The following is a 13077-nucleotide window of genomic DNA, read 5'->3' as shown; positions in this document are numbered from 1 at the left end:
CCTATTTGGTATACATTTATTTTAGTTTATTTTTTTTAAGATTTTATTTGAGAGAGAGAGCGAGAGAGAGCACAAATGGGAATGGGGGCGGGGCTGGGGGTGTGGGAGAGAGGGAGAAGCAGACTCCCCACTGGGCAGGGAGCCCCATGCAGGACTCAATTCCAGGACTCTTGTGATTATGACCTGAGTTGAAGGCAGAAGCTTAACCAGCTGAGCCACCCAGGCACCCATCTATTCAGTATACATTTAAAAAGAAAAGAATCTACCTTGCTCTACGAGGGTAAGGCTTCTTGGTGTTAAACCAGTGCCCAGACAACATTGAGCCCTTAGTGCTTGGAAAGTGTAACATCTCATTTATTCCACATAAACAGGTAATGGAGCTATTTACATAAATAACTGAAACTTACTATTTTTACATATAAAAACTTTTTATTTGAACCATTTTTAATGAATTTAATCAACATGTTAGTAGTGATTTTCAGTCAGTGCAATAGGTATTATTTATTGTGCTAGGTATGTTATTATTCTCCAGATTATTCTTACGTAAGGTTGTTTGTCCCTACATACAGTTCACCTAAACAGCTGTACTTTTACTTTCTTGGATTTAATTTTCTGGTTTTATCTATTTTCTCCCCTTCCTAGTGGTCTCTTCTAGAAGATATTACCAAGCGGCAACAATTGCTTCTTTCCCTCTATTGGTAGCTTCTGAAATACTGTGCAGTTAGATGTAAAAGGGATTCAGTGTTAAGAGACAGATTAGGTACATCTGATGTGAGACGTGTGACGGCTATGACACGATCCCACAGCTTTGACTTCTGAATAACAGAGAATCTGTTTCTCAGGACTACTGACCTTTTGAGAAATGGATATTGCAAATAATGAAAAATTTTTAGTGACTTTATTATTCTTAATTTAAGGAGTTCTAGGAAGATGACATGCATTTTCTTAGAGCCCTGTGACTTAATTTTTCTTTTTTTTAATTAAATGACCTAGAACGTCTGTAACAGTTCATTTGCTCCTTTAAAGTCTGGCAACTACTAGAAGGGTCCAGACTTTGATGCATTCTAGTTAAACTCTGATAGCTTCCAAAGTATTGTTTCAAACAGGAGTCAGATTCCTTTCAGATATGGTATTTTATGCTATGAAAATCAGTGTTTTCAAACTTGGTGATGTATCAGAGTTTCCCAGGAAGTGTTTCAGAAAAGCGTATTTTCCCTAGGGTTCTAATTTGTCAATTTTGGGATAGGACCCAGAGCACATATATTTTTAAACAGCTCCCCAAGTAAGTGTAAAGGCATCAGGGATGAAAATAACTATGGTGAACATTATATACATTATGTATATATCCCCTCGTGTGGCTGGACGGAGTGGGGCGCCTCTGTGAACCACACACTGTCTGCCTTCCAGTGCTATCTAGAAGCCTCTGTCACTGAGATAATTCAGCCTGTGTGCTTAAGTGTGCATGTGTGTATATGCGTAGAGCAGAAGAGAGCAAGAATTCTCTTCAGAGCTTGGAAGGAGAGCTAAGAAGAAAAAGACAATGGTATGCTTTCTCTCTCACACACACAAATTCGAGAGAGCAAATACCCTGCAATCTTAAGTAATAAGCAGTCGCGAGTAGTGATGCCATTAAGAGGGAGCTGTGTTGAGAAACGAGGCCTGGCGATGTGGGGTGGAGAGGGTGTCGGGGGAGGAGAGGCTTTGGCAGGAGGTGGAAGGACCTTGGAGACAGAGTCATGTTGCTGTCTCCACTGTCTGGTCTCTCGGCCACGGACCTCCCATTTGTGTCACTGGTGTGCAGTGGTTACCCTCCTGCAAACATTCGAGTGTTCAGGAAGTTCTGTTTTTCTTGTCTATGAAAACTAAGCTCTGGGTTTTTTTTTTCCTCCCTCCTCCTTTCAGATCCCGGTCTCCAGAATCTCCCCCATGCCTTTTCCTACATCGCAGGTCTCTCCCAGGGCTCGTTTTCCAGTCTCCATCACTAGTCCTAACAGAACAGGAGCCAGAACTCTTGCAGACATCAAAGCAAAAGCCCAGCTGGTCAAAGCACAGAGGGCAGCCCGCCGCTGCTGCCGCCTCAGTTGGAGGGACCATTCCAGGACCTGGCCCCGGGGGTGGACAAGGTCCAGGAGAGGGTGGTGACAGGAAAACGGCTCGAGGAGGGAGTCCAGGCTCAGACACAGGCAGCGAACCTGGAAAGGACCCCACACTGGAATTGGCAGGAACTGGAAGCAGGGGAGGTACGAGAGAGCTTTTACCCTGTGGTCCAGAGACTCAGCCCCAGTCTGAGACCAAGACCCCAGACCAGGCACAGCCTCATAGTGTCTCTGGAGCACAACTACAGCAGACCCCCTCAGTGCCTCCCACATCTGCCAGCAGCGGAGCACGCACAAGTGTCCCATCACCAGCCCACACTAACGCACCCCCACCAGCTGTAGGGAAGCTGACTAACGAACAACTGAATCCCTCCAGGGCAGCAGCCGCAGTGGCTTCTCTCACCTACGCACAAGGTCCCGGGACCTGCAGACAGGAGAAAGCGCCTTCTACTCTGACAGATGCTGCTCTCATCTCAGGTGCCTCACCTGTCCGTTTTGCAGCTAATGGCGCAGTTGAACCCAGAGCAGGTTCTAGTAAGAATATGCCAGACCCTTCAGCCTCAGCAGAGACAACTGCTACTACTTCAGCGGCTCTGACTCCCTCTCCTTTAACATCTTTATTGACAACAGCCACTTTAGAAAAGCTTCCTGTGCCCCAGGTCAGTGTAACTGTAGCACCTACGGGATCAGCTCCATCCTTGAGCACTTTGCCAGTAGCTTCTAGCCTTAAAACTCCAGGAACGTCTTCAAATTTGAATGGACCCATGTCAAGGCCAAGCTCTAGTATCCCTGCGAATAATCCTTTGGTCACTCAGCTGCTTCAGGGCAAAGATGTTCCCATGGAGCAAATTCTGCCTAAACCTCTCACCAAAGTTGAAATGAAAACTGTTCCACTGACTACGAAAGAGGAGCTGGGGGTAGGAGTGCTCACAGGCACCGGCGCCGCAGAGAACAGCGGCAGAGAGGAAGTCAGTGAGAGGCAGTCCCACCCAGCTCTGCAGCAGCTGGGTAAAGCCTTGCAAAGTAAGCAGCTCCCCCAGGTTCCAAGACCCCTTCAGCTCTTTTCAGGTAAGGAACTGAGGGACTCTAACATGGACACACACCAGTACCAGGAAGGGCTAAGTAAAGCCACCCAAGACCAGATCCTTCAGACTCTCATCCAGAGGGTTCGGAGGCAGAACGTTCTCCCATTTGTGCAGCCCTCCCAGTTCAACTTCACTCACTCAGGTTTCCAGTTAGAAGACATCTCCACAAGCCAGCGGTTCATGCTGGGTTTTGCTGGCAGAAGGACATCGAAGCCTGCAATGGCAGGTCACTACTTACTTAACATTTCCACCTACGGCCGGGGTTCAGAAAGCTTTAGGAGGACCCATTCTATAAACCCTGAAGACCGTTTGTGTCTAAGTAGCCCCACAGAGGCCTTGAAAATGGGATATACAGACTGTAAAAATGCAACAGGAGACAGTAGCAGCGGCAAAGAAGAAGATACCGATGAGGAGAGCACCGGTGATGAGCAAGAATCCGTCATGGTGAAGGAAGAGCCCCAGGCTGCCCAGGGTCCTGGCAAGTGTGAAGCAAGTTCGGGACCCCACAGTAGAGAAACCCTATCCACCAATGATTGTTCAACAAAAAAGAATGTGAAGGCGGAGACACTAGTGCACGAGCAAACCGCTTTAAGCAAGGAGAATTACCTGTTCCCGAGAGGCCAAACATTGGATGAGAAGACCCTAGCCAGAGATTTTATTCAGGCCGCACAGAAACAAGTGGCTCATGCAGTGAGAGGCAAGGCGATGCGTAGCAGCCCTGAGCTTTTCAATTCTACTGCTCTTCCCTTGACTGCAGACAGTCCCACCCATCAGCCTCTCCTCCTGCCACCACTGCAAACCCCGAAGCTGTATGGAAGCCCCACCCAGATCGGGCCAAGCTACCGGGGCATGATCAATGTCTCCACCTCGTCCGACATGGACCATAACTCTGCTGTCCCGGGGATGCCTGACTGTAGCCAGGTGGCTAGCAATGTAGGCGATGTCATGTCCTTTTCGGTGACTGTCACTACTATCCCTGCTAGCCAAGCGATGAATCCCAGCAGCCATGGCCAGACCATTCCTGTTCAGGCCTTCCCTGAAGAGAACAGCATAGAGGACACACCTTCGAAATGTTACTGCCGATTGAAAGCCATGATCATGTGCAAGGGGTGTGGAGCATTCTGCCACGATGATTGCATTGGCCCCTCGAAACTTTGTGTCTCCTGCCTTGTCGTTCGGTAACGAGACTAGAAAGACAACACACTGTAAAGGAGGCAGGGAGGGAAGGGTTGATGAGATGTGTTTTTTGCATCCTTTTGGAATCACAGAAATATTTAATAAGTAGGTTTCAGTTGTCTTAAGAGACAAATGTTACTTAATCAGGAATACAGAGTACAGATCTTACATTTTAGAGGAAGAGCACCTTGTATAGTAAGTCTAGGTCAAGCAAGACTTTGTGAATTTGTGACAAGTTTGCACTTACAAAATCATGTAAATATGTCACATTTTGTTTTAACATTGTTTTCCCAAGTGTTTAGGTAATGATGTATTTGAATTCAGATTTATGTTCCACTTCACGTGACTCTGAGGAAAGTTTAATGCCATGCATGGTTAAAGGAAGCTGTCTCTCTTCTCCTTTCCTAAGAGGCCAGGAAAAGGAAGGAATGAAGGAATGGTCTGGAGAAATGACCATTCAAGCTGATTATGTCATGACGGTCTGACTGCAGGCTTTACGTAGATTAGTCGGCCTTGCAGGATTTGGATTCAGGGTTTACTCAGTCGCTTTACCTTAGACAGAACCTTCTTATATTCAAATTTTTGATACCATATTCATTTCACAGGTAGTAATTCAGACTCTGAAAGCTCTTGACCTGGTTCTTGGCTTCCACAAACCAGTACTGTTGCCAAGCTCTCTGCTTGCGATTTGTGGCCCCCTGCCGTCAAGTCCCCCTACCCTGCCCTGAGACCGTGAATGTGGCCCATGAAGGGTGTGCCGCCCTGGGCCCCTGCCGTTAGCGGAGCCTGTGTGGGGCAGCAGTTCTGGCAGTAACATCCGAGTACTTCGTCAGTCATGGGAGCTTACAAACAGGTGTGAAATGCTCGTAGAGCAGTAACAAAAAATATTAGTGATGGGGCGATTTGAACTATGTGTTTTGTTGGGCAAGGGAGTAAAGTGCAGAAACTGTTAAACCTAACATAAAGAACTTTGGAAAACGATTTTAACACTAGAAACAAGGTAGCCTCTTTTCCTTTTCTTGCCCAACCCTGTTCCCTTATGTTCTGTAGTCCGCTGTTGTGCAGGAAGGAAAGCTCCTTGTTGCCACACTTGCCCGTTCCTCTAAGCCTGTTTTGACCCCCCAGGCATCTGAGGAGTATGGAGTAATCTTATTAGATGTTACTTTGAACACAACATGCGCGCGCACACACACACACACACACAGTAAAAGTTAGACACTTCTCCTGTTTCAGAAAATATGTCCTCTGTTTTGGATTACTGCTGTCTATGCACTGGAAATCTCTTAATATAAAGAGGCTTCAGTAAATGACTAAGGGAACATCTAGAAAGGAAGAGAAACTAGCTCCAGAGTTTTGTTGCTTGTTTCTGTTGATTCTTTCTTTCCTTCGTTATTGTTTTTTAAATCTTGTCGCTAGTGACTGAAGAGTTTATGAGTACATACATTTAGGTCATGGTTAAAGAACATTAAAATAAATCTACAGTTTACCAGAATTTGGTATTAAAGAATCGGGTATTGTCAATGTGCATCATTTGCATATTGATTTTAAGTTTCCTGATTTCAAGTGTGTAAAGTAAAAATATTACTGCAACCTAGTACACTTGTAATTGTACTTAGTATTCAGGATGTGATATTTACCATATGCAGAACAGTATAAACTTACTAAGTCACATTCCAGATTAGGAGAAAGTAGACAGTAATACTCTTTGCTCTTCCCCATTCTGTTACCCTTTCTTCCTCTGCATTATACATGCTTTTAATACTTTTGAACCCCATAAGAAACTTACTACTTCACTGTTTCCAGTTTTTGCCTCTGTTATTTTTTGTGGCTCAAGGTGAATTTAGGATTAATATCTGTGTTCTAGTTCAGCCAAGGCAATAGGATGTCCTGCTAACTCTCCTTTTTCTTCCAGCACATACATAGCTTAAAAATACAAAGGCTACAAGGATCCAGGGATAAGGAGTAAGTTCTCCAGCCAAGATCCAGTAAGAAACAAACATGGTTCGGTTCCACAAACTTTCAGTACTCTGGGGTGATCCAAGGGCAGGGGCTAAAAGGACCTGTTGCTGGTTAAAACTCTCCATGCTCAGCTTCTTCACTCCTCACGTCAGTGCCAGGACTGAGAGCTGGTCTGTGTGCTGGAAGTGCCTGAGTAATAGAACAGACCCCATGCTAAACACTGATTACCAATTTGGATTGATCAAAGTGAACTTTCTTCTTTGCACCTTTCTTGTTGTAGAAAGTCAGTCCTCCGTGGTTCCCATGATCTGAGGTTGGACAGACTAACCAGGAGGGGAGGGGAGGGGAGGGATCAGGGATTTTCAAGTCCATTGGGAGAGCAAACCGTATCGTGCCTCTTGTTGACCAGGCTCTTGCAGATAGGTCCTAAGCATTCTTATTCCCCAGCTTCTCTTAACAAATAATACTCAGCTAATAAAATATCTGCATGTATGAATGAATGTCCCTATAACAGGATTTGTCAACTGGATACACTTCCTCAGTCTTGACAAAATGAGAGAGTAGGTTGTCTCGGATTGATAGTCAACTGAATACAGTCCGTTTGTCAGTTTGTTTCACAACAGTGGTTTCAGGTAGAAAGTCATTTAAGAGCCTAACTGACAGACCACAGCAACAATCCAAACATGTTACAAGCTGGCCCTTTTGAAAATGAAGCAGTAGGAACAAGAAAAATATATTATTGAGAGCATGGTACTCCGGTACCTTTAAAGCAGTTTTTATCTTAGGTTTTCGGAGTTGCTTTACCTTTCAGTTCAATCTGAAAGGTTGCTAATAAATGCTAAGCTTTTTTTTTTTTTTTTAAATGGTATTTAGTTGCACTATTTCCAGTGACTAGTCAGGTATTATGCCTGATGCTTATGCCTCCAGGGTATGCTTCTCAAGCCTTGAGGTACCTTCCATTGTAGGTCGCCTTGGGGAGATAGCATTAACAATAAATCCGTCATCTCAGTCTTAATGACTGTTCTGAGTTGTCTAGTAGAGAAGGCTCCCTGAATCTTAAAAAAAAATTCAATAAAAATTCTCCATCCTATTAAGCAACCTGGGGTTTTTCGCCCTACTATTCCTTAACCCCTGTGCTCAAGATACTGAAACTATCTGTGGTATCCCATGTAACATTTCTAAGAATAAGATCTGGCAAGTGGGACATTTTTCTTGAAGAAGAGGAAGCATACTTGCATGGGCTGGGAAGACACCCATATGTAGGTGTTTTAGGAATTATCTCAGATTTAAATAGCCAAAGGAAGACTTCATTGCCTTCCCGGTGAAGGTGTAAATTCATACATACTGATAACTTGACAGTTACCATCCTAATTGCTTATTATTGCCTTTCTCCACCTTAGAGCCATTAAAGAACTCTTGGGTGAAATGATTCCTTATAATGGAGGGGGTCTTCTCCGGCCATCACACCACTATTTATTTCCAGAACTCACTGTCAGTGAGCAGTGCCAGGGTTTTCTCTGTGACCTAGAGGTTTCACTTCATAGCAAGGAGGGAAAAGTCCCCATTGCATTATAACAACGTGCTAAGTAAAAAACTTGGCCAACGGTAGTTTTCAGCTCAATTTATAGAATAGTCCAAAGAGACTCTGAGAAACATGATGATAGGCAGGGATCTTTCCTACCATGTTTCAATACCTACGTACCTATTGAATGGGAACAATAGGTAAAACATTTCCTAAAGTTGAAGTAAGAGCTTCATAGATTCTTGGTTACTTTATTTTTTTTAATGCTTTACATTTGATACAACTATTAAAGATCAATTTTAAAAATAGCTTTCCAGTAATATATTTTAAGTAATATATATTTTAATATCTATGTAAAAAGTGACAGTGGAAGACTTTGAATTTCTCATATATGGTATGTTTAATGTAGGACCTCACTGTTAAGGCACAAATTATTACAAAGGAAGTTACTCTAAAGACACTCAGATTATTTCCGAAAAATGCAATAAGGGGAATAGTTTTGGAGTTTATTTTTTATTTTAAAAGAAGATCGACTTATTTACCACAAGCTATTTTTTTTCCTTCTGGCTTATAAGGTTTGTACAGACTGGTTTGGTAAATGCAAACTTTTGTGTCTTTTGCCTTTTTAAAGGAATTGTTAACATTGGAATTGAGGGTATGTACAGAGAAGTTGGTGTCAACACCATTTAAAAAGTCATATTTTTTCACAAATATAGAAAAATCATTTTACATAAGAATTTTAAGTATTTGCAATAAATATATGTATATAGATTGTATGTATTCATATATTCTTATTTTTCATTTTATTATTAAGTAAAAGATAATTAAAGTGAAAATAAAACCCTTGGAGTTTTTGGTGAGTCTTGAGGTCTGACATACATCTGAGAGTGGTGCGGGTAAGGGCCCTCAGCTGTTGCCTTATATTATCATTGGAAGATTACTACAGATTGTATAGAAGAGTAAAATGAGGAATTTGGTGATAAATCAGGGTAGCATATTTCTTTCAGAACTCTAGTAAAAATATTAAACTTGCCTAATCTGTCTGTCTCTGTTTTCACCCTCGAACTGGTCTGTCTCTTAACCACGGGATGTTACTGGGAATGTTAAAAACAGGCAAACCCAAACACATGGTGCATTCTTTTTTTTTTAACGTGCCCACTGTTTGCTTCTAAAACAAAGAATGGTAAGAAAATATCTCAGGGGTAAAAATAGGTTTTTATTTCTCAACAGTGGTTAATAATTCATTAGCAAACATTCACTGCCACCACCTTCCAGGCAGTAGGAGTATGTGAAGAAATAATCTCATGAAGATAATCGAAAACTTGTTTTCTGTTTCCCACTTCTTCTCTGAGAAGTGAGTTTCCTAACCAGTTCTGTATCCTTTCTGATTGATCTGAGAGGAAGTTTCCTAACCAGCTTTAGGTCCTTCCTGATTGGAGAGCTAGAAGAGCTAGGGGAACTTGCGTTTTGATCTCCCTAGTGTCAGGAAGAGCATTTATGCAAATGAGGACTGAGCCATATATTTGGGAGAGCTTAATCGCCTGTAGTCCCATACCTACAGATAGCCTGGAATCCTGCTGTTCAAGAGAATTTTGTGGTTGCAAATACTTGGTTTTAGGATATGATTGAAGGAGCAAAATGTTACCTAGATGGTCTTTGGAAATAAAGGTATCTAGCCCATTCTTTAAAAATGAATGATTTATAGATTCATTGATGAAATAAAAAATAAGGTCAGAACTTCACGAATGTATCTTTGTGACCCATGAAACTTTTTATTCTCGTTCCCTAGTTCTCCCCATAATTGCTCAGTTGTGACTATTTTCACTGATAAAAATAGCATATTTTGGAAATTAATAAGGATACAAGGAATGCTTTTTAAAAGATCGCCTTGTTATTTTTCAAAAATTTGAAATTTCAAAAATCAGGCTTGCGCAAAGACATTGAAGATCGTTTACCAGTCTAAGAGAACAGCGTTCTAAATCTTTGTTGAAAATATGCTTTTTCTAAAGGAAATTTCTTATGTCTCAGGGAATGTCTGCATCCTTATAATTCCCATATATAACAGGAGTGAAAGTGAAATATTTAAATGTGTGTAAACCAGCCTATTATGGCCATTTCCAGAACCACCCGCCCACCGTTCCTAGTACATATTTGTAAGTACTTAAATGAGCCTCTTACCTCACCGGAAGTGAAATTCATATTCAGATTAATGACGTAGGGGCCGAAGTGGCTAGTTGATCTGCAGTTGAATGAGAAGGAGCAATATACTAGAACACAACTTCAACTTGAATCCCCAGCTGTCCTTTATTTACATCACAGTCCAGAAACCTGTGTTCCATGCTTTTCGTGCTACTTGACCACAAGTGGTCTTAAGAAATAAGATTTTGCATAATGTTTCTAGCTGGTTTTGTGTACAAATCATGTTATTCACTAATTCACATATTTCTCGGAGCACTTACTATGTGCTAAGTAAGCACTGTACTACGGTTTGGGTTCTGCAAGGGTAAACAAAAGCAGCCATGTAGATTGCAAACGGTCTTCCTAACGTAGTAGTAGCCATACAGCATGTGTCTAGTTCAGGGCCCAAGGAGTACTGTATGCCACTTATTTTCTAAGACATGATGGAAATTTAAGTGTAGATGAGTTATGGAAGGGAAGCATTTGAGGCACTGGGTGAAACAGTGGCAAAACATGAAGCAAGGAAGGAAAGGCATTGCTCGTAGGTGAAATAACAATGTGGAAGTGAAGAGCCATGTTTGTAAAATGTACCTTTTCTGAAAATAATCATTGGAAGATGTAGAATTCTTCATAGAAACTTCAAGAAATTCCTTAGCGACATCACAGTTGAAGAGAAGAGAGAATCCCTTTCAATTAATTCTGGTCAGTGCATCTGGAAAGATGCTATAATCTTAACTAACCCTTTCTAATAACTGTTAGGTATAATCAAGCCTGTCTGTCACTGATGTTCAAACCCAAAGGAAGCTAAAGGGAATAGAAACTAAACCTTGATTTTTATCTTCTGGTCTGGTGAGAAGGAAATATATCCCTTTATTTTATATTGTTAAAGAGATGTTGCATCCCTGTTTTTTCTCCATAATGGATAAAATTAGTGTTCTAAAGTTTTTATTCTAATACTGTAGAATTGGTTCCCCTCACCCCCATCTCTCTTGTACAATTTGAATTACAAGAAACTTCAGCAGGACCCTAGTCCTTTTTAGTGGCCTAAATTCCCAATTCTTACTTTGAGAATTTCTGGTTAAAAAAAAAGTTTTAAAAAGATAAATCATTGTATTTTGTTAGTGCTTATTCTTGAATTTTCCTTACAATTTATCATTAACTTGGATTGTTGGATTTGCAGCTCAAATTCCGCCTGCCAAAATAGCCGTACTCACCTTTCAGTCGAAGAAGTATTTGGTGTATTCCACTGTGAAATGTCTCAGCTTTGTCCAGGAAGTAGGAGGGTGGGTATCCTACATTTTCCTAATACTTGGTGACCTTAAACAGAAGATGGGTTTCTTTTATCGAGAGTGTATAAACTAAGGAATCTCTATACCTCCATGGAGCTTTCAGTCTTAACCGATAAAGGGCATCCCTAGAAAGACTTCCTCATAACAGGAAGGAGGGACTGGGCCTGGAAGGGAGAGCCTCCATACCAGGCTATGGAGACGGGCTATGACCGGATGGTTCTCCTGAAGATAACTTCCAGTTCAGTGTTCCTGGCTCTTCAAACTCAAAAGAGGCCAAAGGGAAATAAAAAAACCTACTGATGTCCATCTTGACTGCAAAACCCTGAGAATGCCTAGGGGAGAAGAAAGGTAAACCAAGATTGGATTTAAAATAGGTTTAAACTTTCAATTATTCTTAACTTACTCTTTTATGAAATTTTTTTTTCAGGTTTTGGGTTCACATAATGTTAAATTGCCATGATTAGAACATGGAATTTGATTTGAGACATTTTATGGGCTAAGTGATGGTTTCCTGTTGAATTATCTAGCGGCAACTTTTGAATTATCTAGCTGCTGATCAGGATTTAGGGTTGTGCACCTGTGTCTATTAAATAATGCCGATGTTGGTCATAAACACTATTAAGCCAACTTGAGTCAACACTTAATTTTATTTAATCATGGATCCTCTTCTTAAGTATTTAAAATTCAGATTAATCTAAAAAGAAAGCAATGCATTAAATGTTACCAAAATATTTGAAGATACTTCAGAACTATTATTTTACACACAGCCTATTTCCTTTCTATGGAAAGTGTGGTACAAAAGGTTTTACTTTTTTACTTTCTTTCTAAAAACCAATGTCTGATGTTTTCAGATACCTAGAGCTTGAAAAAATGACAGAGTTTGATTTTGGCCCTAAATCAGCAATTCTCATTTTAGGTTTTTAGGCAATAGCAATTTGAAGACATGGGTTGTGACCCCAACTGACCCTAGATATAATCACTTAACACAAACTTTAAATTAATGAAACTCTTGCAGAGTCTCATTTTTGGTTTCCCCTTTGTTGCATAAGGAGATAGACTCTGGGCTGGGAAGGACCTGATAATTTGTTCTTTGATAATAAACTACTGTTTGAAGGGGAAGCTCTTATTAAATTCACAAAATTCATAGAATCCATGGAAGATCTCAAGTACATGACTAATGAAACTCTAGAAATTAAAAACCTTTCTCTTAGCCATAAGTGCTATGACCTATTTTTTAAAAACCCACTTAATCCTGTGACTCATTGCATCACACCTTAAAACCTTCACCAGCACCAAGAGAAATCAGAATGGAAGAAATGACCTTATACTGGTCTTGTTCACTTTAAAATCTTTGTGCATACAGGCCTTAGCACTTTGACAGATAAAACTGCCTTTTAGCTCCCTCTCACTATTGTCTTTATTCCTCTCACTTTTAGACTGTTCCTTGTACTGGTTGTATAAAACTACCTTTCCTCAGAATTGAATGTATAATGTTTCTGCACATGGGCAAATTGTATTTTCTCTTAATGACTCATTTAAGTTGAATAAAGGCATACAGTTTTACTCTAATAGACCCTGCCTTCTCTTTTCCAAAGAAACCAGATACCATGTTGAATGACCTACCTGTTTGTTGCTCCTTTTCTTGCATCCAATTGCACAATTATCCCTGGGTCCTGGGTAAATTTGGGTACTACAGAAAGTGCCAGTCTCTAGACAACACTCAAAGGGGGTTAAAGAACTGAACAAGAGCCAAAAAGAATGTGTTGTGCATT

At 41.1% G+C, this 13077-nt stretch overlaps 1 protein-coding gene across 1 annotated transcript in view; it reads left to right on the top strand.

Annotated features, from left to right (window-relative positions):
* The window catches only part of ASXL2 (ASXL transcriptional regulator 2), a 131684-nt gene extending 118810 nt beyond the window's left edge, over window positions 1-12874 (top strand). The window contains 2 exon segments of the mRNA XM_040622979.1: window positions 1903-2060; window positions 2062-12874. Coding sequence (XP_040478913.1) covers window positions 1903-2060; window positions 2062-4363 — 2460 coding nt within the window. The 3' untranslated portion in view covers window positions 4364-12874.
* Window positions 12875-13077: the final 203 nt, after the last annotated feature.

The sequence above is a fragment of the Ursus maritimus genome, unplaced genomic scaffold (genome assembly GCF_017311325.1).
Source record: "Ursus maritimus isolate PB19 unplaced genomic scaffold, ASM1731132v1 scaffold_6, whole genome shotgun sequence".
Lineage (NCBI taxonomy): Eukaryota > Metazoa > Chordata > Mammalia > Carnivora > Ursidae > Ursus > Ursus maritimus.
This window is presented reverse-complemented; position numbering and strand designations above follow the sequence as displayed.